The sequence below is a fragment of the Episyrphus balteatus genome, chromosome X (genome assembly GCF_945859705.1).
Source record: "Episyrphus balteatus chromosome X, idEpiBalt1.1, whole genome shotgun sequence".
Lineage (NCBI taxonomy): Eukaryota > Metazoa > Arthropoda > Insecta > Diptera > Syrphidae > Episyrphus > Episyrphus balteatus.
The window spans coordinates 2,116,063-2,140,805 of NC_079138.1; the positions used below are offsets into that span (position 1 = coordinate 2,116,063).

General features: G+C 30.5%; 2 protein-coding genes across 3 annotated transcripts; both read left to right on the forward strand.

Moving 5' to 3' along the window:
* The first annotated feature begins 613 nt into the window (after positions 1 to 613).
* On the forward strand, positions 614 to 7,519 carry LOC129920730 (43 kDa receptor-associated protein of the synapse). The gene is made up of 9 exons (XM_056002291.1): positions 614 to 715; positions 3,315 to 3,447; positions 3,513 to 3,595; positions 3,655 to 3,821; positions 4,324 to 4,986; positions 5,048 to 5,146; positions 5,210 to 5,401; positions 5,662 to 5,861; positions 6,838 to 7,519. Exons 2-9 carry the CDS (start codon positions 3,410 to 3,412, stop codon positions 7,265 to 7,267), a joined length of 1,872 nt encoding a protein of 623 aa, XP_055858266.1. The 5' UTR covers positions 614 to 715; positions 3,315 to 3,409; the 3' UTR covers positions 7,268 to 7,519.
* An 8,448-nt stretch (positions 7,520 to 15,967) lies between these two features.
* Positions 15,968 to 23,147, forward strand: LOC129920648 (homeobox protein 5). 2 transcript variants are annotated; one of them, XM_056002088.1, is made up of 8 exons: positions 15,968 to 16,526; positions 16,603 to 17,159; positions 17,219 to 17,452; positions 20,632 to 20,938; positions 21,000 to 21,333; positions 21,556 to 21,646; positions 21,719 to 21,867; positions 21,939 to 23,147. In XM_056002088.1, the coding sequence occupies exons 2-8, from the start codon at positions 16,623 to 16,625 to the stop codon at positions 22,948 to 22,950; spliced, it is 2,664 nt and encodes an 887-aa protein (XP_055858063.1). In that variant the 5' UTR covers positions 15,968 to 16,526; positions 16,603 to 16,622; the 3' UTR covers positions 22,951 to 23,147. The 2 variants fall into 2 exon arrangements, with proteins under 2 accessions (XP_055858063.1, XP_055858062.1); XM_056002087.1 differs by having other exon boundaries at positions 15,969 to 16,526; positions 16,619 to 17,159.
* The last annotated feature ends 1,596 nt before the right edge of the window (positions 23,148 to 24,743 follow it).

A 24,743-nucleotide genomic window follows, 5' to 3' on the forward strand; every position in this document is an offset into this window, starting at 1 on the left:
GCGTGTGAAAAGTTCAAATAAAAAAAAAGGTAAAAATGATGTCTTTTCCATCCGATGGGTGGCATTTTTTTTGGTGAAGATGTATTTGTTATTGGTCCTTAATTTTTTCTTCTTCTCCTAATACGTATGTATCTGTTATGCATTTTTGTTTCCGAAGCTCTTAAAATCGTCTTCAGTTCGCATTCATAGCCTTAACATAGTTCTCGTCTCTTGTTAAAACTATAACAAGAAATAAAGAATATAAGAAAAAAAAAAGAGAGAAATCATTGTTTCATAAACTATATTGCAAAATTTTACTGGATTATTGATAACAAACAAATCGAAATCGAGGGACGAGAACATAAAATACAATTCAACTTGCATATCTAAAAATTATTTTTAAAATTTTTGTAAATTTAAATATAAAAACAATTTTTTTGAAAAATTGGTTGTGCTAGTTAGTTAATTTTTGAACTAAAATATCTCTTGTTGTTGTTATTGTTGGAAATCAAACAAAAAAAAAATGTTTTTGAAATTTTCTTTTTGAATATTTAAAGTTTTGGAAATCTTAATTTATCTTAATTAATGTGAAGCCTTAATTTGTGTTGTGGAAATATTTTGATATTCTTAAAAGTTCTTAAAAGAATTTTGTTTTTTTTTTTTGTGTTGACACAGTCGAGAGTATATTGTGACATTTTCACAAGAAGAATACCTATCCTCAATTTTTGACAGATAAGTAAGTTTTGAAAATTGAAAAACATTTTTTAAAAAAAGCAAAACCCTGTATCCCAGATATATGCCCCTTATGTATTTTATCAGCCTTGATGTGTGTATATCTACACCAAAAATATTTGTTCAATTATTCAACCTATTTTTTGTATGGCAGATAGACTCTTGAGGATGTGGTGCTGATAATGTGAAGTAAAAACCTATATTATGTTTGATGTTCAGCCTCCAAGGTTTTGGGTACATCCCATACGTATTTTTCGAACGTTAGGTACATTCATAGAATGTGTGAATGTGAAGTGATGCTCCTTAGGCATATTTTGAATGAATGAAAGGAATAATTATTAATATGGGAGATACACAAACAAACACAAACCGCACCTCCCTGTATTTATTCTCACAATGGTGATGTGATTGTGCATTGAATCAAATAATAATAATAATTAAAAAAAACTACCAGAAAAGTTGTCCATTGTGAATCTGTTTATATGTTACTGCACCTATCATTGACGTCAAGTGCACGGTATAAGATAAGTTACATGTAAAATTGTCAGAAATTTAAATATTTTGTGCAGCGCACTAGCAGGTTTTTTTTCATACTTTGTACCTACAACAACAAACCAGCCCCTTTTGCTCCTGTGGTGTGCAATTCCTTCCTGCAATTTTAATTTTTACTATTTTCACGTTAGTAGGTATAATATATTTGTAGCTATGTGTGTTGCTATAGCTGTTCTGGGTCAAAGTGGTGCATCTTCTGTTCAGTTTTCAAGGACATGGCAATTACTGTAATGATTAAGATTTAAAATGAGCCCATTGTTACTTATACGAAGTGAATACTTAAAATTATCCACTTGACTTTAGGAGGTTAATTCTATTCATGGATTTACGTGATGGAATGTCCCTGAACTTAAACTTTGAAAAAAAAAAAGAAAAGTGAGAAAGTCACCAGCTGATATTTTTTAGAATTTCCCCGCCAAAATAATGGTCCTGCCCATATCCAAATTCAATTTTATATTAACACTCTCTTCCCCTCCGCCTGACCACAAACAATTTCATTTGACCTTTAAAGGAAAATTACTACTAATCCCCTTGAAACCGCAGTAGGTATTGGGTTAAAAATTTAATTGATAAAATCATTCTTGTGCTCGAAGGTTGATCCTGTGAAAGATGAGATAGGAGGAGTATTTTTACATGCAATATTTTAGCACATAGGTTTACAAAAAGCGTGTGAAAGCTACATTCTTCTAATTTTAGGATATACATTAAACATTTGGAACTATCCAAAAGCCAAAATTTTCGAATTTTTGTTTGTTTTTTATTTTTCTCTGATAAAGTTATTTTTTATTTAAAAAAAATGTGATTTATTAAGCTTTAAGTTACTTTTTGTTTCAAACTCCTACAATTTTTTAGGCTGCAGTATCAGTTATCAAGCCAAAAACCATACTCTTGACTTTGACTATCAACACCTGAACAACGGATCACTTTATAATTCAAGCCTGGTACGCAGATCGCGCTAAATTTTAGCCGAGATAAAATTCCCATATAAGTTATCGATAATTTTATGGGATACGTTTTAGCTCGGATAATTTTTTTTCGATAATTTGTATGGGAGCTTAAATTTAGCGCGAACTGCGTACCAGGCTTCAAAAATAAATTTATGAAAAAAAAAAATGTTTTCTTAAGCTGGATCCACACTAGGTTGATCAACACGTTCAACATTTCCAAATTTTTCTAACTGATGCATATATGAAATATCTGAGCCCACACATCAATTGAACTAGTTTGGAACGGTTTAACTTGTCAAAAATGTCACTCTGTCCAAACATAAGTTAGTGACATTAAAAGCAAAGGGCTCCTTTTCCATTTTTTTGGAAAAAGTGGTGCTTAATCATCCCAGATCTTTCTACGAGTCATTGATGTTGGTTGCTCGTCTAATTTGTGTACTTTTTAAAACTTCGAATGTTTAGGATGCTTTGTTGCAGATTTTGGACGGAATCAAAGAATTTTGATAATGCGTTTTTAGTCCAGGACTGTTTCTCTGTAGATCGTTTATATTAAGCAACCATTTTCACATTAAAGAAAATGAAAATGTAAAAGTTAGTATAAAATGGCACGGTATGCCATTTTACCCGAGTGCTAAATAGAACATTTTTCCCGCTTTGGTGGCTAGAGACCTGTAAAATTTTGAATAACGGCTTGAAATTGTTAACATTTCGTATAAATCGGTTTTGCCAGGTAAACTAAAGAATCGCATTTACAAAAGCTTCTAATTCTGTTCGATTCTACGATATACAAAGAAAAAAAAATTTAAATTTGAGAATTTTAGCCAGGGAGCGTGGTAACCGCCCATTTTAACTCAATTTTCATCAAATATTATAGAGCACTTAATCTTATATAGCTTGGTAGAATCTTATGTAAAATAAATATTTAAAAAAAAGACATTCTCTCCCAACTAACAATTTTGCTTCTATAAAGCTTTAAAAGCAAAAGAAGCAGGTATAAAGCTTTACAGAAGCAAAATTGTTAGTTGAGCTGGTCATATTTATAACTATGGTTGCGTGAATACTTATGTACCTATATACCTACATAAATTCATTTTTTTTTTTCAGAATTGGAAAGTCACTGTTTGACGTTAGACTCATTATCCTTCTGTTTATTGCAATAAGCAAAGAGCGAATCGAATAAGATTATCTTTCAGGGAGTCATGTCATGGGAGACTATCGCTTCAAGAGATCTTCTTAGGTAAATAGTTTTCAAAAAAATAAAATGTATATAAAACTATCAACTAAAAATGCTCAAACATTTAGCATACCGCATAGTCATAATCTATCTGCAACACACCTCTTAGCATCTCCAGATGGATCAAGATATTTACTTGAAAATTCAACTGGTAATTTATATTTTTGCCAAAAATTTTTGAAAAAGTTTGTTAATAAATTTTTTTGATAGATATTTGTCAGTTGGATGAAAGTTATTCACGATTGGCTGGATACGGGTCAAGCCCGGATGGTACATCATTATGGGCTCGCCACGGATTTTCCCGGTCTAGGAATTCTGTAATAAATTGTTTTTTGGCATGTCAAAGATCTCTAAAGCAGTATTTGGCGAGGAGAAAGGTAAATAAAGTTAAAAACAAAATACATTGTTAGTTGTTTTAAATTTCGTATGTTTTTACTCCACTTGGCGTTAAAGGTATTTTTTTAACGTCTTCAATATTTTTTTTTTTTTTCAATATTTATGTTGCATTAAATTTATATATTTATTATAATCGACTCTATCTTAAGTTTCACGTGAAAAATTGAATTTCACTTTTCCCCTATTGCGATAGTTTCGGGCGAAAAGTTGTTCAAGTTCAGAAAACCGATCGTTTTTGGGAACGGATCAAAATTCTGACTTCAAGATTCTGGTTTTCGAAATTCTGTTTTTTTCACGAAAATTCTGTTTTCAATTCTGTCTTTCAAATTGCCACACAATAACTTTTAAGATTTCGGGTGAAAGATTTCCACGTGAAACTCAAAATAAGACTGATTATATTTTGCCTTATGTGTAGTTTGAGCCTTCTTTGCTAATTTTTCAAAATGAAGTATTTTTTTTTTGTTGATAAAATCAATTTTATAGATGGAAAGAGGTCTACGTTTGTACGAGCAACACAATCAAAATGCAGCAGTTCGAACATGGCGAAGTGCTCTAAAATCGACAAATCGTCGCGAAGACAGATTTACACTTTTAGGCTATCTCTATCAAGCTCACATGGATTGGGGAAAATATAGAGAAGCTATAGAATTTGGTCATCGACAACTTGGCATATCCGAAGAGTTAGACTCACCAACAATGCGTGCAGAAACCTATTTAAATTTAGCTCGGGCTCATGAACGTTTGGGTGGTCTTGAGCGTGCCTTAAGCTATGCACGTCATTCGCTCTACAATGAATGTGGTACACAATGTCAGACAGGTGGATTGGTTCATCTGACAGTTGCTAAAGTGTATTTAGAAATGGGTGGTTTTTCGAGAGCTTTGGAAGGTCTTCAAGGAGCGCATAAAATTGCTACATCAATCGGTGATCCATCATTGGAATTACAAGTTTATGTTGCTTTATCCGAGTTATTTGGTCGTTTGCAAGATAATGACAAAAGTGCCACGTATGCTTCTAAGGCGTATGATCTATCGCGATCTTTACAGTTGGGAGATTTAAATTCATCACATCATCGGGCAGCACTTCTTCGAATGGCAGCTGCTCTTCGCAAACAAGGAGATTTAGGAGATGCCCATGACTATTGTACGGTAAGTGAAAATTTAGTTATTTTTATTGAACAAATTTGGTATATAAAAAATTATATTTTAGGAAGCTACACGACTTGCTCTTATATCCGGAGATCAGGCAACATATACTCGCAGTATACGTGTTATGGGTGATATTTACAGAAAAAAAATGGATATTGATGTTTGTTGATATTATTTGGGTAAAAATAACTCTTGACAGTTCAATGGTTTAATTTTTTTTTAGAGGGCATTTCGCCAATATGAACAAGCTATGGGCACTGCTGCAGCCCTAGGTGATCGCATGGCACAAATGGAAGCAATGGACGGTGCTGCTAGATGTTTAGAAGCTTTGAGACTGCAGCAAAAAATATGCAACTGCCGTCCTTTAGAATTTAACACACGTCTGCTAGAAGTAGCAAGTTCCATTGGAGCTAAGGTTTGAATTTGTATACACGTTGAGAGCAACTGTGACACTAAACAAAAAAAACTTTGTTTTGAGATACCGGCGACATTAGAGACTAGACCAGGTTTCCAGAATGACAATCGTCGCAAAAGATGCGAGTGCCACTGTTGTTTAGTGCCACTGTTCATCTAAACGTGTTAAGTGACACTGTTGTTATCAACCTGCGACTATCGAAATGAAAAAAGTAAAATGTTATTATTGCTGATACCTACTTTATTGTTCTTTTTATAAAGCTTTTAGTAAGAAAAATTCGAACTCGCCTAGCCTTAATATATCGAGCTTTAGGAGATGAGGAACAATTTAACACACACTCCCGTTTAGCTACTCAAACTGAAGCAGCTTTGGGACTTAATTGTGGAGCTTGCGGTGAAGTATTTGGAATCGACGCTGATGCATTGGAGGCATTACCTTGCGCGCACATCTTACACGCTAGGTAATTCAATATTTTGTTTTACATTGAATACCATAATAATACTGGTAAACAATAGGGAAGCTTCTGAATCCGTCAAAGCCATTTTACACGACGCGACCATGAAAACCATATATAGTGCAACCCCAACAAATAATTTTGCTTCTGTAAAGCCTTAAAGAAGTTAAAAAAGAACCTGTAAGTCAAGCGTTACTTTGATGAAGCTGATAGATAGTGCAACCCCAACAAATAATTTTGCTTCTGTAAAGCTTTAAAGAAGTGATACCTGCTGTCAATGTCTCTAAGTACAATCCCAACTTATAAATTTCTCTTCTGTTAAGCTTTACAGAAGATTAAAAGAACATGAAAGATTTTACAAAAGCAAAATTGATAGAAACAAGAAAGATTAATGCCTCTTAAATATCTTAATTTTTCTTGAGAAAATTTGCATTGAAGCTATAAAGCTTAAATTCTTTTTTTCCCTATCTATCACTCCTTATTCATCATATTTTGGGAAAAGTGACAAACGAGTTCGATTAAGCTGAAACACTTTTTCACAGACATACTTACAGGAAGTTTTATATTTCAATTAGCTGTTCAAAGTCACAGTGACAGAAGAGCGCTTTGAGGATTTCTTAACGTTAATCGAAGAAATCTTTCGTAGAGCATGATTATGTTTTAGCTTTTTAATTTTTTTTTTAATTAACTGATATGAGCTACTTAGGTACTATCCCTACTAACAATTTTGCTTCTTTAATGCTTTACAGAAGCAACAATTGCAATCCCGGCAAACAATTTTGGTTCTATAAAGCTTTACAGATGCAATTGTTGCTTCTGTAAAGCATTATAGAAGCAAAATTGTTAGCAGGGATAGTTGGGTCTTAAGATTTATATTGGTCATGTTTCATAATTATCAATTTATACCAGTAACAATTTTTATTTGAAGGATTTTTGACAGCAAACTAATAAAAGAAATTTTCTCCATTTTATTTATCAACAGATGTGCCCATGAAATATTTCGTCGACGAGAAAAAGGTGTATCAAGAGCATGTCCAGCATGCAATAAGGTCCTTAGTTCTAGACTCCATCTTTATGCTGAGTCAAATACATCAGTTGTCGGTGGTGCTAGTGTACCTGTCAACAATAGCAACACATTAACTTCAGTACCAGCCGTTCCTGCTGCAACCACAACAAATGTTACTACATGCGACGGTGGCGGCAATGATGCATTTAATAATAATGGCGGTGTCACCTGTATTAATGCCAAAAATAATGCATTGTTGGCTATGCCGGCAGTTGATAGTACTGCACTCCTGCTAACATCATCTCCCAGTACATTATATCGAAGTAATTTGTCTTTGGCATCGTTAAGCTTACGTGCATCCAGTTTGACAATTGATAGTGAACGTCATGCAACATCATCTGTTTGAGACCAAGGGCTAGTGGCAGTATCGACAATTGATCTGCCATGGTGAAACTTAAGAGACTATTTTTGTTTAATTATTTTTTTCTTCAGATATTGCAATACAATTATGTTTAAAAGCAACTTTATAATAGGTAAGTTATTTTTTAATACTATTTTGTAACATATACCTAATTTGTTTATTTAAGATATTTAATTTTGTTGAGAAAAAATCCAAATCGATTACGATAGTTACCTGGTGGCAAAATAACATGACTAGAGCAGAGTACGATAATTTAGGCGACAAGAATTGATAACGGTTTTTTGTAAATTGACAGATAAAAAAAAATTATTAAAAACAACGGCAACACTTACAGTTATTAATGATTCCCAAATTTTGACTTTGAAATCGTTTATTTCAAAAACAGTTGATTGAAATAACATGATTTAAAACATGTAAATTAAGTGTACAATTTTTGATTTAGAATCATCTAAAGTACGTGTTTCCGTTGTTTCTTAATATATTTCGTCATTTTTTAGAAAATTGCCCCTCCAGCCTAAACGGAGGAAGTTAGATTACCCCCCTCAAATAGTAAAAAGTTACAAAAAACCGTTATCAATTCTTATCGCCTAAGTTATCGTGCTCCTGTTCACGACTGACTGACAAAACTAAATTATACCTAAACAAAATCATGAACGAAATCTGTTTATATTAGAGATTTTTCTGTGTTTTTTTTGTATCACGCCCGGGCTGAACTGGACAAACAAAAAGCAGTCGAGGCTGAGCAATTTATATGTTAAAAGAGACTACACGCTAGCACCTTGGGCTAAATTGCTTAGCCCGGAGAATTTTCGGGACTTAACAGCATTTTTAACAGATTTCAATCTGCGCTACCAAAATTAATTTTTGTCATAAATTTATTTAGAAAAGTCAAAACTGACGTTTTGAACATAATTGAACTTTCTCAAAATTGACAGTAAATCTTGTAAATCACAAACCCATAGAATACGTCGCATCCGTTACGTCGACGGATTTAACTGACGGCTCGATAAAATACAAACTTTGTTATGAGAACCATAAAACGTATCCGTCGTGTCCGTCATGCATGGGTCGGTTCTCATAAGAACGTGTGTGAATTTTATCGGCCTGTCAGTTGAAAACTTCGATTCTATTTCACCTTTAATGTATGTTCTATACATAAACAAAAGCAATAACATGACACAATTCGAAAGAATTAAAGCAATTTAAATTTTTGATAGCTGCCTAATTTAATACTCAAAATGCCAGTAATTGACATTATATTCAATGATAGGTACATATTTTTAATCACAGAAAACTTAACAAAACTTAGAGTATTTTTTTTTTTTTTTTTTTTTTTTTTGTTATTTTACTAGGTATACAAAACAGACCGTCTATGGAATCTTCATTTGTCTCAAAATATTATGTATAGAAAAGGTTGTATCATACTATTTTATTATACAACATTACAATAAACTTTTTTTAACTGCACAATTTTTTTTTTTTAAATTGCATTTTTAAGTTTAAAAAAAAAAACCAACATGTAAGAAATATTTTAATCAAAAGTAACTGAAAGGAACAAACGAATGATACAAATGAAATGCAAATTTTAAGGAAAAGTTAACAAGGACAATCAGGGAGAGAAAATTATTTGAAGAAAACACTTAAAAAAAAATGATTTATCTTTGAAAGAATCAAGTAAATTAAATATAATGACAAAAGAAACACCGAATTGGAGTGAGCTGATGTGTAACAAATGGAACGCATTTTCTGATATTATGTAAGTAAGCTGCCCTCTGCCCTCTATGCGGTTTTTTTTACAAAAATAATACAAAATTATAGAATGAATGAATAATTTTAAAATTTATGTATGATCGTTTTTTTGTAAGCACACTTTTTTGTTGCGATTCAGTAAATAACTGAATGAAGAAGTTTTTATTTATTTATTTTTTAATTATTTCCTTACACAAAATATAAAGTTGAAGATTATATCAATTATATAGTTAAAATGTCAAAAGAAATACAATTATAGAAAAAAAACCTAACTAATAAAACCTTCACCATTTACGCACTCAGATATCACTGCCAAGTTACTGTTTTCATCCATCATGCTTTTTTAAAATTAAATAAAACAGATATATATATATATTTAAAATAAAATAAATCAATATATTTTACAGATTAAGAAAATTTATTAAAACAAATGTAATACATAAACTCCTACAGGTTCCTTTATTAATTTTTATTTTTGTTTTAAAAACTATAAAAAAAAAACAAACAATAATTTTTCGTTGAGAAAAGTTAAAACAGAAAAACAACAAAACAAAATCTACCTATTTTCGTATGAAAAAAAAAGGATAATTAAAGTTTTCCTTAAGATAAATAAAATTCATACCATTGAAGGAATAATTTATTAAAAATAATAAAAAAAAATGTGGCTCGAGACATGCGAACAGTATGACGATGACGGTGTGTAATAAGCGTATTTCGGTAATAATTGTTGATCAAGTTCGCACAGATTGTCAGGATAGTTTATGCGATTGTTTTAAGTGTGTTTATGGGCCTGACATTGACAGTTTAACATAATGTACAATAATGACACTAAAATCCATTTTGGTTTCTAGACAACCTGAGCAGTATAATTGTTTATTATTATGTTAACTATGCTTTCAAGTATCGTAAAGATCAGTGAAAAAATTGTATGCTTCTAAACTTTGTATAAACAATTGCCACATCCCGACTAATTTTGCTTCTATAAAGCTTTACAGATGCTACCCTTGATTCTATAAGGCTTTATAGAAGCAATATTTCACAATTCTCTCTTTCCTACTTGTGCTTGGAGTTATACAGGTTTAAAAATCTCTTGTTGCAGTTTCATTTTCAAAAGCATGCTTTCGGGATCGTAGCCGTAGGTGGAGAACGATAAAGCAGCTATATATTTTCATATAGCAAGCAAGAGAAAGCATGATTTTAAGATTAAATAGAAAAATTATTTCTAAATCTTGAATTTCAATTTTCCAATACGTGCCTAAATCTTTTTAAATAGGTGGGTACCTACTCAAAACTTCAAAAAAAAGGTTTCATGCCAAAAGTTGTTGCATAGAATTCAAGAAGTGCGGTCGCCAAAAATGAGGAGGAGAGAAGAACTATGTGGAAGTGTTCTGATGGTGTCCTTATTAAACTCATATTAAACGCAAACCTAAATGACCACTTGAGATTTGACTAGACTATTAATACAAATACTCCGATTTGCCCCACAATCACAACTTGTGGGAGTCACAAAAAGAATTTATTCTTCGTTAAAGCCTGGTATGCAGATCCAGATAAGCCCTTCAAGCAAACAAGTCCGACCTCGGTCCGAATCCGCTCCGCCTCAGGTGGAGCTGTGTCCGACTTGGTCCGAAGGCGGCTCAAGTTAGTATGGAAATTATAATCACCGCGGAGCCGATTTTATATGTATTGGTTTTTTCACCACAATTTCTCCTTCGACTTTGTGTTCATACACAAAAAGTTGCAAGTGTTTTTCTCGGTCGGAGTGTCTTTTCTGAACTCCGTTTTCTTGCTTGAAGGGAGTTTTAGCCGAGTTGTGATCTGCCCCATAGGAGATCACAACTTTAAGAATTTTATGACTGTCACAAGTTGTGACTGTGCGGTAAAATAAGGATGTAAATATACAAGGAACCCGCGTTTAACGCAGGCAACTTGAAATTAAGTTCTGAATTTTTAAAGAGCTATGATTGGTCAGATGTCATAAAAAGTTAAGTGAAATTTAACTGACATTTTGTTCTGGCCAATCGGAGCGTCTAAAAATTAAGAACTAATGTTCAGATGATGAAAAAAAAAGTAGATACACAGCCGTTCAACTAGTTTTTTCGAGACACATGAATATGAAATAATGACATAATATTAAAGTATGTAAAATAGCTGCCCTGAATCTAGATTGTTTAAAGAGAAAAGAAGAACATGCATTTGAATTATAACATTACTTACACTCTTCTACACCAGTGTATTAAGGTTATTGTTTGTTTTTTTTTTTTGTTCAAATAATATTCATATACAGTCATGGCCAAAAGTATTAGGTATCCTCTGAAAAATGTTGCTTTAAAAAAATAAGATGTAGGAGAAAAATATCGTTAAGTGTTGCCATCTTCGGGTCTTAAGAACTTTTGCTGTAGTGATTTTATGACTGTGCATCACTACCAGTGCTGCCAAATATAATGATTTGGCAAAGTTTTTCATGCTAAAATACGTTTTTTGAATGTTTTCGAGTCGAAAAACATGTTTTATCTTTTTTATTACAAAATTTATAGATTTTATTAAATTTGAATTTCTGAACAACAATATTCTAAACGATTGCTGTTAGAAATGCTACATTAACAAAGGAATGAAAATGTTGTAAAGAAGAGAAGAACAGATTGCAATGGTCTTATTAATTAATTCAATATGTATTATTAAGTTATTCAGCTAAGAGTTAAATATAGATTTATTATACTGTAAATTTTGAGTTTATTTTTATTTGAAATATTGTTTTATTTCACTTGTATAAAAAATTTATATTAAACTAAGTAAACAAACTAGATATAAAATTGGAAATGCAATGCGGTCTAGGTCTAAGACCAACAAAAACCGAGATATTTGCTCCTATAAGAAACACTTGATTTATGACTCGTGTAAAAAAAATTATCACAAAACCTACTCGTACCTAGTTGAAATCCGATGTTGGCACTTTAAAAGATATTTTTTTCTAAAAACATTTTTTGATGCTTCCGGTTTCTTTTCTAAACTACTTTTTAAACTATAGCGTTTTTAAGAGATGTCAAATACCTAGTTATTTGGCCATGATTGTATAGTGTATGTCCATTGTCCATGTCCATACACACAAAGTAATAAAGATAAACCTTAAAACACTGTTAATCTTTGTTTGTAAATTCGAATCCATATCTTTGAAAAGCCACACAAAATACAAACTAAAATGAAAAACGTGTTATAAATAGTATGAATTAGAAAAAATATAAAATCTCACAAGATAACAACAATAACAAAAAAAAAAAAAAATAATAATACAAATTAATAAAAAAAAAAAAACAAAAACAAGAACCATTTCTCACCTTAAATTTAAAAAAAAAAACTATTTATCTATTTCTTTAGACAAAAATATAAAATCAAATCATTCCATTAAAAAAAAATTATATTATGTATACATCATAGTATTTAACTCCAAATATACATATATATTTAGTGTTGTTAGCTTTTGCGGGTTAAATTGAAGATAAATGTATTAAATGTAACTAATCAAAATGAAAACCAACTAAAATTTTATCTTTTAAGAAATGTAAATGTTTTAAAATAAAATTAAATAACAAATATAAATGCATATATATATATATTCTTAAACTGACAAAAAAGAATTAATTTAACATAAAAGAGACATTTAAAAAAAAGAAAAAACAAACAAAGTAACTATCCTTAGTTTATAGAAAGAGCCACAAATTAAACATACAAAAATATTTACTGAACAAATATTTAAAACAAAAAACCTGTTAATTATTAAATTAAAAACAAAATAAATATTTTTTAGACAAAAATTAAAAATAAACTTAATCTAAAAAAAAAACAAAAAAAAAAACTAAGAGATATTTTTTCATATAAAAAGTTTAAAACTCTGTTGAATCTAAAAAAATAAAACACTTTTTTCCTATGCAGATGTTAAAATTAAAAATTTTTAAAAATTATATATTTAATATATATACAACATATATATATTTCACACTGTGATATGTGAGCTAAATGTAAATCAACAAAATTAAAACTTAAAAAAAAAAACAAAGAAAATTTAGAAAGAAATTTAGAACAGAAAATATATACAAAAAAAAAAAGTATATATAAACACATTCTGAAGGTCTATATATATATCTATATGTATACACATATATATATATATATATAAATATATATATATATATATATATATAAATGTTGGTCAAAAAAAAAAAATATATTGCTGTTATAGCCAATTATTATTGTAAATGTACTGTATAACAAACAGAAAAGAAACTAAATTATTTAACACAATGTTAATGCAGAAGATAAATAGAAATATATATTTATTTTAATGAAGATAAAATTGTTAACCAAATGAATTTATGTAAATAAAACAAACGAAGGAAAAAAAAAAGACAACAAATACATACAATTTAAATCAATTCAAAAGAATAAAACAAAAATACCTAAAACAAAAACGAAATGATCATCAACGATTCGTCAATTTCAATATTGCAAAAAACAAATGTATGTTTTGAATTATGGTTTTCTGTTTGCATCTGTTTAAAACTTAATAAAAGTTATCATGGAGAAAGAATAATATTGTTTTTTTTATTGATTTTCGACCAAACTAAGGATCTACTTTAAGTAAGCTCCTCTTGATACAATCGAATTAAGTCGTTGTACTTTTTAATAAAAAAGCTGTTGACATTGGCGCCTGCCTGGCGACTTTACGTACAGGACCCGGAAAGGGAGTTAAAGTTAGTTAAAAGCTGTTGACATTAGGCAAATTCATCAAACAGTAGGGATATTCATGAAATGGTGTAAACTCTAGGTAAACGTGGTAAATATGTCAAAATTTTGTATTAGTTTGACAGTTCGTTTACCAAATTTACCATTTTACCAGGTTTTCCCAGAGTTTACACTGTTTAATGAATACCCTTAGTGTAAATGTGTTAAATTGGTAAATATGGTAAATGGGCTTTCAAAATCTGTATTTAAAAACTTTACTAAAATATGGTAAACTTTCTCGCACAACTTTGTGTAATAAAGTTTACTATCTGAATGTAGTAAATGTGGAAAACGTATGATGTGAAATAAGCTAAAATGTCGCAAGAAGTCGAAAGAAGTTTTTTGAAACGATGGTAAACCTGGTAAAGTGGTAAATGTGTCAAAATTTCATATAGGGTAGACCTGTTTGTTTACCATATTTACCATTTTACCATATTGCCAAGAGTTTACATCGTTACATGAATACCCTTATTTATAAACGCTTATCATGAAACGCGTATAGGGTATTTTTTTCCATTTTGCGATGTGGTACTTCATCAATCAATTTCATATTGAAAGAAGCATTCAATTTGTTTTGTTTTAAAGTATTTTTCTCGAAATTTTAACTTTGAAATCGATTATTTAAAAAACACGATAATGCTATATTGATATGATTATAATTGACTCAAAGATTTTTTTACTGAAAATAAAATTTACAAAAGAACTATATTTTGCTTAAATTGAATTTGTAGCCGTGTTTTATTATTCATGTGGCTCTGGATTTGGATCAATTTTACACGTAAATGCTAGTACGGAGTTCGAAAATAATTCAGGTACCATACATCCTGGAATTTTTTGGTTTTCAGATATGAATAGAGCTTAAAGAGACCTTTTATTCGATATTTCAATTTATGGATTTGGAGGAAATGTTTGAAAATTTATTTTTTTGTGGCCTTGATTTTTTCTCGAAAATCTTAAAAAAATAGATTTGTAATTTTTTGACCTGAATGTATAGACCTGTCCACTGTGAACTCATATCTGTCGACCAAAACTTATTTCCAGCATTTGATCTAAATATCTGCTGAGGAATATAAAAAAAAAAATATTTCTATTGAAAATAATTCAGAAACAATTCCTCCTTGCATTTTTTGGTTTTCAGATATGAATATAGCTTAAAGAGACTTTTCATTCGATATCTCACTCGATGAATTTGGAGGAAATGTTTGAAAATTTATTTTTTTTATGGCAAGTGCCTTGATTTTTTCTAGAAAATCTTAAAAAATAGATTTGTAATTTTTTATATTTTAGCTTCCATACAAATTATCGAAAAAATTTAGCCGAACTAAAATCTATCCCATAACAAATTATCGATCATTTGTATGGGAGCTTTTAGCTCTGTAAAGCCTGGTACGAAGATCGAGATAAATTTTAGCTCCCATACAAATTATCGAAAAAATGTAGCTGAGCTAAAAACTATCCCATACAAATTATCGATAACTTGTATGTAAATTTTATCTCTGCTAATATTTAGCTCGAACTGAAACACAAATTACGAAATTTAAAATACATTTTTATAATGAATTTTTTAATAAATGTGTTTTTTTTTGGTTTTTGCCGTGTTAAAAAATCAAAATTAAAACTTTAAAAAGAAAGAGAAGGCAAGGACAAATTTTCGATCTTCCCAATATGGATAAATAAAACGTAGCTATTTTTTTTTCCTGATGCAATTTCATTTTTCATGCCAGTTGATTGAGATTTCAAATAAAATAGCATCCCGACAAACAATTTTAGTTTTATAAAGCTATACAGATGCAATTGTTGCTTCTGTAAAGCATTATAGAAGCGAAATTGTTAGTAGAGATAAATCGTTCCACTGCAAACAAACAACTTTTTCGTATACATTTCAATCAAAAGAAGCGAAGTTTTCTTGATCGCTATAACCGACCATCAGAATAAAAATCAATTTCATACAACTTCTTTTAATGATCGTATAACCACCCCCTTAGAAAGAGAGTAAAAAAAACACTCCTATCATACTACTTTCGCCAGCACTGATTTTACTGATGACAATATCCAGTTTTACCAACCTACACAAATTAAAACTGAAGATCACTAGAAAAAAACAAAATGAAGCAACAAGGAAAATAAAAATGTAACGAAAGACAAAACTAAAAGAAAACGACAAAAGAATATAAAAAAAAAATCAACACAAATCATCAAAAAACCAGCCCATGGCTAGGAAAAAAATTGAAAATTGAAATTCTCTAATTTATTAAAACAAATAAAATATATTTTTCATATAAAAATTCAAACAAAACATCCTTCATTAACTTTGTTGACGATCACATATATTTTTTTAAGAAAACTATCAACAAATCATAAAACTTTTTTCGATCGAAAAACGTTACTAGAAAGAAAAAAAAAAAAAAACAACGATCGTGTAATAAATTTGTGTGTGACTGTGTCTGTGCGCCTGGTGCACTTCATATTCAATCAGGTTTTTTTTTTTATTCTTTAAACTGAATGAATAATTGAAATTAATCATAACTTTAAACAAATAAGCAATTTTTCTCTTTTGTTGTTATTAAACAAAATGCAAATTAATTGAAAAATTAAAAAAACAATTCGTTGAAATGCACCAAAGAACCAAAATTTAATTTGCTTATTTTCTTTGTATTGTCATTCGTGGAGCTATAATTTTAATGGTGCTTCGTTGGACATTTATTTTTTGTTGACGGTATGTTGTAGCCTTTTTTTTTTATTTGGTCTATCAGAGATCATTTTTACTGAGCATAAATTCACTTAATTCAAAGTGTTATATTTTCTCAGAGAGATGCGTTCGCAGAGCCCAATTTTAACAAAAACTCTTTGTTCTCTGACACTTTCAAATAACAATAACAACAACAACAAAGAACACCACAATAATCGATCAACAACGCCAATTATTCATCAATCACATCATCAAAAAAGCAAATTAATTCAAATGACTACTGGCAGTGGTATAAATACAAACAATCACAACAATAACAATTTCCCACAAGAAATAACAACAACAACAACAGTACAACAACAACAATCAAATAATCCATCAACATGCAATACAATACCATCGACATCATCATCCATGAATACCCTGGGTAAATCATCATCGACAACAACGACGACGACAATACGACACAATAATGTTGTCAATAATAACAATTCAACGACTGCTATAAATAATAATAATAATAATAAATTAAGTACAAATAACAATAACAACGAATCGAATTCAAATTCAAGTAAATTACAAACACTCGAACAACGTAAATTAGAATTAGAAAAGTTACTCAACGAAAAGAATTGGCTACTTCAGCAGATTCATAAACAAGTAATAAAACACATTTAATTTGACAAAGTTTATTTAAAAACTTATTCTTCTTTCCACAGGAAGCTCAAATTCTTAATGGTAACTATGAGAATTTCAATTTATTTGAAATTGGTAGCAAACTAGGTGGACCATCGATTTCATTGACTGGCGGTGGCGGTGTTGGTATTGTTTCTAGTTCTGGTTCTGGATCTGGATCAACACAAACGACGAATACAAGTAATTCGATTCTACGACGTAAAACTAGTTCGAGTTTAAAGCTTCCGAAAAGTAATGTTCATTTCAATGGCAAAGGTGTAAGTATAGTTTTCTCTAAAAGGGTGGGGAGGGGGGGGGGGGGAGGGGAGAAATGGAGGGGCACTAGCGAGAGTTTTAAAGAATTTTTGTTTACTAGATGATATTATTAGAAAACTTCTTAACCCATTTACTCCCAAGGTCGTTTAAAACCGGGTCCAATGAAACCCGGTACCAAAATATCCGGGTACCTGAGTATTATTATTATTGTTATCTAATATATAAAAATCTCATGTCGCAGTGTTTGTTATCAAACTCCTTCGAAACGGCTAGACTGATTTTTATGAAATTTTGTACACATATCGGGTAGGTCTGAGAATCGGCCAACATCTATTTTTCATACCTCTAAATTGTTAGGGTGGTCCAGCCAAGTTTTTTTATTATATCTTCTTGGAACGATTTTTTCGAAATTTTTTGTGTATGTCGGGAAGTCTGAGAATCAGCCATTCGACCCACATGAATTTTCATATCATTAAATCGGGTTGGGGTCAAAATTCTGCCGGGGGCAAAATTCTTTTGTCAAAATTCTGCTTTCAAAATTCTGCTTTTCAAAATTCTGTTTTTCAAAATTCTGTTTTTCAAAATTCTGCTTTTCAAAATTCTGTTTTTCAAAATTCTGCAAAAAATTAAAAATTCCAAACCCTTTTTTATTTTTTTGCAAAAATTTGTAAAATCATCTTCTTGAAAAATTTTCTGCTTATTTGATTACTTACCTTCATAATTTGTCATTCTTTGAAAGCAAACTAATTTTTGTTTTATAAATAAATAAATTTGAAAATATTAAGAAAAGGTTTTTAATACATTTCCGAAAATAATTAAAATTTTTTTAATTTATCAAATAAAGATGAATATTCAAAAATTTGAATAAGAAAAGGAATATTTTGTATCAAACAACATCGGTTCCAATAAGTTAAACATAGATTTTATTTGAAAGAAAGTCAGTCTATGCATTTTAAAAAATATTTGCGACACTTAAACAAAAAAATTTAGGAAAGTACCAATGTTGAATTACATTAATGAGGTGTATTTTTCTTTAGTCAGCGCATATGCTATAAAAAAAAACAGAATTGGCAGAATTTTTTTGTTCAATTATAATGCTGGCAGAATTTTGAAAAGCAGAATTTTAAAAAGCAGAATTTTGAAAAACAGAATTTTCGTTAAAAAAGCAGAATTTTGAAAAGCAGAATTTTGAAGCCAGAATTTTGACCCGATCCCCATTAAATCGTTAGGGTGGTCCAATCAAAAAAATTTCTATATTTTATTGAAATGATTTTTATGAAATTTTTATTTTTATTCCACTAAATATTGAGGGTGGTCCAACCAAACATTTTTTTTATATATATTTTTGGAACGATTTTTATGGAATTTTGTGGGTACATCGGGTAGGTCTAAGAATCGGTCAAAATCTATTTCCATACCATAAATGGTTAGCGTGGTCCACTCCAAATTTGTTTTGAATGATTTTTTCAAGGGATTCAAAAAAGTTAGCTTTCCAAATCATATGAATAGCCTAAATTCGTAATATTTCATATTCTAAATATAGAAACTTTAAGCCTACAAACATCAATCTTGATAATGGGATCAATAGAACTCAAAAGAACACATTCTTTTAATTATAAAGACTTGGAGTCGAACTACGGCAAACGTTTGTTAACGTTTTGACTATTGCTCTCTCTCTATTTAATCAGAAGAAAATGATAGAGACATAAGGCGTCAATACGTTAACTAACGTATGCCGTAGTTCGACCTCTTTATACTATATTTGATGTTGTGACCTGATTTTTTTTTTGGAAAAGATTGACACAATCCAAAATTGGAAGTAAATAGCCGAAGAGGCGTAACGAAGTCCGCCGGGTCAGCTAGTTATTATTATAAAATTCTTTATTTAAAAAATAAAAGATTAGTATAAAAACAGAGTATATTCAACAGCTCGTGCAACCAAGTAGATACGCAAATACAAAACATATTTTTGTGTTTTTTTCTTATTTTGCTATAATTTATTAATCTGGTTGACAATTTTTAAGAGTTTGTTTGGCATTATTAGCATTTTCGCTTAACCTAATTTCATATGGGATATGGTCTGTGAAAATAGGTCTGTTTGTTGTTTTCCCGCTCCAGGGCACTCTCTGAGTCATGTTAATCAACTGTCACAAAAATCAGGGTTCCTCAGGTTTTATTTTACATCGAATACCTCTGAGCTTTAGTTTCATCAGCTGATTTCTGTTTCAACATTTTCTTCTTTATCTAGTTTCTTATTTCATGAATTTTGTGAAAAATCAAACGACAAACTCCAAACAATTTTTTTTTTCTTAAATGACAACAGCTGATTTGATTTTGATAACTCTGAATTCCGCGCTCTGACAAAATATACAGAGTTATTGAGGGTGCGTTCTAAGCGAACATCGAACAAAGAGGAAATAACTCTGGTTGAAAAAGGAGCTACAAAAAACGCTTGATAACGAATTCGGAGCGACCCAGAAACCTAATGTCAATTTTTGTCAGTGAGCTACAAATTACCGATTTAAAAAAAAAAACGTAAAAGTGCTTATTAAAATAACACAAGTTTACAAAAAAATCAAAAATTTTTGGACACCAAGTGCCATGATACTTTAACCCAAACATTTCGAAAATCAATCAGTTGTTTTTCGAGGCATAATTGGTCTTCGGGCTATATCTTGAGTATAATGATGGTCACACAAATTGTCTCTTATCCCGAAACTACTTTCATGATTTTATAAAAATGTTCAAATAAAACAGATTTGGCCGTAATATGTTTAATATTTAGAAATTTTTGAAAATATATCTTGCATTGAGTAGTTTTATGGTTTGAATTTATATTAAAGAAGTAGAAGTAATGCATACAATTAAACTACAAAAAGTGAATAGTACTCAAGTCGAACTTTTTCACCAATTTCAATAACCAATTTTGAAGAAAAAATATATTAAATTAATCCCTCTAACTCGAAACAATTTTCAAATCCCGTGAAAGTTCGACTTATAGAGAGTCGACTGTAATATGTTTATTAAGCTATACCCTAGCAGGTACTATTTGAAGATACGGCTTCTAAATTCAACAAAACAAAAATTCTTTTTTGTAAACCCTAGAGTTAGTGCTTAGACCCTTAAAAAATTTTCAAAAAAAACAGAAACATGTTCCTTATTCTTATTTAAATATTTACAGAATCGATTCACACTTTCTAAATCAGAGTATGATCTTGCTCAGGAAAATGAAAAAGTATCATCAGGCAATCCGAATGTCATTAGTATCAAAAAACGCCAAGGCCCACCACAGAAAACGAATTCATTTCATGACAGTACATCCGTGTCAGCTTTGAGTTTAACAAAATCCCCATCGTTTGAATATAATAACAGTGGCGGAGGAAATGGTGCAAATGGAAGTTTAGGCAACGGTTTAAAACACAGCATTGTCCGTCCACCTCACCACAACAGCAGCAGTAGCAATGAGAATTTGTCAAATAATCTTGGCAGTAAGTTTTTTTTTTTGTTTTCGTTTAATATGTAACATCTTCTTATTTGTACTTTTTAAAGTAACACAATGTGATAAGTACTACTTGTCTCCAACGAGCCAAATGTACACCGATGGCAATGGATTCATCAAAGCCAGTCAAAACATAAAACAATGTTTATCTTCACCATCGCCAATGCATAAAATTATGACTATGAATGATGGCCAAACACATAATACAAATAATGGTAATCATTCTTTGGTAAATCACAATGGAAGTCAACCGCATTTGGAACAATACGAAAGTATCGATGCATTATCTTTGTCACCATCAAATACATGTGAGCAGCAAAATCAACATACGAATTTTTGGAGAGTTATGTCGAATAATGATCGATCTGCATGGTGCGATAATAGGTGAGTAATTTGTCTTCTCAATAAGAACTTGACAACACTTGGCAAATAAGTCCCAAACCAAATGTAAATGTGCTAACAACTCCGCTTAATATTAACATTTTATCAGAAACAAATATTTGATACTAAGGTCGTGAAACTATAAAAAGTAGCTTTTCAAATGTTTTTATTTTTTTTATTTGTTCCGAGACCAAATTTTTCTTTAATTCTTTTATTATCTTGCAGTTACATTGAATTAGATAATGAGAGTGTGAATCAATATCATAGTTTGAAACCTATGGCCAAAAAAGTTTTACCCCATGGTTCTTCTTTGAGCGTAAGTAAAACAAATGAATTTTTCAAATAATTTTTTTTTCTTATATGAGTTTTGTCTTTTTATATTAAGCAGCAACATTCACCTGAGAGTCCATCACTAGGAAACTTTTATCCAGTCGTTGTGGGAGCTTCCTATCCAAGCACATTCGAAAAGTCATGTGATGAATTGTCAATATCTTCGGTGAATAGTGAAACAAGTAAAAAACCAAAAAACAAACAATGGTAATTAAATGAACAAAATATTAATTATCCCAATTTTATAATAAACAAATTCTCATCTCTCATTTCAAAAGGATGGAATCATCTTTAGATGGACCAATAATTCGTTCGAATATACTACAAACTACTCCATTAGTTACCGATGCAATTGCACTTTATCCAGCTATGTCGCCAACGCTTAGCCAAAATCCGCTACAGTATGCATATTATAATGTTGCTCGTCAATCTGCAGCCACAGCTGCATCAAATTCTGCAACACCAAGTGGAAAACTAACACCATCACCATCCGTAGTGGCTGGTGGGGTTAATGGAAACGGATTGCTTTTAGTGCCAGTTGTCAACTCAAGGCCACCAACTCGTACTCTAACACATCACTCACACCCTCAGCAGCTTAATAAACAAAATTTCCATCGAGAACGTACAAAATTATCGTCGCAATCAATGTCTAGCAGCAGCTATCGAACACCAAAGACTAAATTAGATGATGAAAATAGTCATTTAAGTCATTCGACGTCATATTTGAATTATGATCCATACCATTATCACCATTTTCAACAACAACAGCAACAGCAGCAACAATCTCAATTATATCACCACAATCATTATCATTTGGAAATTCCAACCGGACCATTCCAACAACAACATCAGAAGCAAATTCAACAACAAAAATCACCCAAAGCCCCCCCTCCTCCATCATCAACGTCGCAGCCTAAATTCAGTCCAACTATTCAACCACCAGCATCTTCATCATTGGTGAATGATGATTTTGGAACAATTCGCTATGCCACTTCAGTTGCCACTCAATCATCTAGATTGTGCAGTTCAAGCCAAGCCCTGACTAAGAAACCTGTTCCTCCAAATTCACTATCTATTAATACTATACCACAAATTTCACCCGTAGCCTCAGCTACATCTCCAGATATTCGAATTGAATCACCGAAGAATATGACTGTAGTACAGCAAGCTACATTTTTGCCTTACAAAGAAATAACAAAGCCTTTTGAGATGTCAGATTTTTATAAATATTCTACCAAGTTTCGCCAGAAAGAAGCAAATACATCTACAATGACGAAAAACCCAACATAAAATGGTCGAATGAAAAAAAAAAAAAAAAATGCTGATAATTTTAAAATTTGTTTTTGTGAATAGCTAAAGCGTTTTCCACTACTTCCTCTTGACCATTTGATTAGTTTTAAATTTTATTATAAATAAAAAAAATGTATATTTAGTACATATAAATGACATTTTATATAAAAATATATGTATATATATTTTATCTGTAAGCTTAAACTTATTTCTTTAAAAGGGCTTTGACAACACCATCAGGCGTTGAAACTTGAAAGGAACATTTTGCATTCATAATCAATAATCATATTCTTTTAATTCAATAGCAAAAAGATTTCAATGTGTAAATAATTTAATAAAGAGGTTATGATCTGGTAAAAAAGTTACCATGTCAGTTTTAGAATAGAAAATTTATGAATACTAGGAGAGAATTTGAAAAAGTACGAAAGAGAATATTTTCAAATGTATTTTTTATAGCTTTTCCGGGTGCAAAACTAAAAATAATGATGCAGAAAGCTAATTTTTTGTCTAAAATTTATATACTCTGTTTTTTTTTTTTTTTTTGCAAAAAGTGGCCAGTAATGTAGTTAAGGCTTTACAATTAATAGGGGTATTCATGCAACGGTGTAAACCTGGTAAACGCATTTAAATGGTAAATGTGTCAAAATTTTGTATAGATTTGACCCAGAGTGTACACCGTTGCATGAATACCTCATTATATTGGTAAAGTTTTTCCTTGTATGGGAATTTTATCTCTCGGCTAAAATTTAGCTCGAACAGAGTACCAGGCTTTAACTACATGGGATCAAAAAGTGAAAAAGTACAAAAGTGAAAATTTTCAAACGCATTTTTGTACAATTTTTCGGGTAAAACCCGGTACGCAGTTAGAGCTAAATTTTAGCTCCCATACAAATTATCGAAAAAAATTATCCGAGCTAAAACGTATCCCATACAAATTATCGATAACTTGTATGGGAATTTTATTTCGGCGAAAATTTATCGCCATCTGTGTACCAGGCTTTACTCTTTTTCAAAAAATATTCTTCGAAAAAATCGTCGAATGTAAACCCTGGCCAGCGAGGAATAAATTAACAAAACAAACAGATCCATCAATCAGGGGTGGAAAATTACATTTTTTTTATATTGTACTGATAATTTCATTTGTATTGTACTGAAATGGCTTCAATTGTATTGAAATATATTTTTCACACGAAAAATTAATAAAATTATATATTTTTTATTTTTGATATAAAATAAATATGGGAAAAAATACATATTCACAGGAGAATACAAAATTGAAAAAAAAAAAAAAACAAAAATTGTGAGGATGCAAAAATAATAGTGCAATTTTGACAGGTTTTTAGATAGGTAATGGCTCAGTTTTTAACTTAAAATTATTTTTATAAACTGATGTACATAAACATGCCTATGCCAGAGCTGTTGTAGCTCTTCGGGGTTAAAGCCATAACTGCAATGACCTAGAAAGTGAAAAAGTGTTAAATTTACAAAAGTAAAATATTTGCATTTCTTTAGCGCTATTTGTTTTTGGAAAAAACTTCAAAAATTGTTTTTTAAACCAAAAAATAAGCATCATTATTTTTAATTTTGTGGTTAGAAAAACTGTCTCAAAATGAGTTTGAAAATTTTCATTTTTTTCTGTATTTATAACAGAGTGTAGTCAATTCGGCATTTCGACTTAATAAGTCTCTGATTCGAAGAGCTTTTACAATATTTGTTAATGAATGTCGAAAAAATAGAACAGCTTGATCAGTTTCATAAATATTAAAAAAAAAAAAAACAACAAGTCACTACGC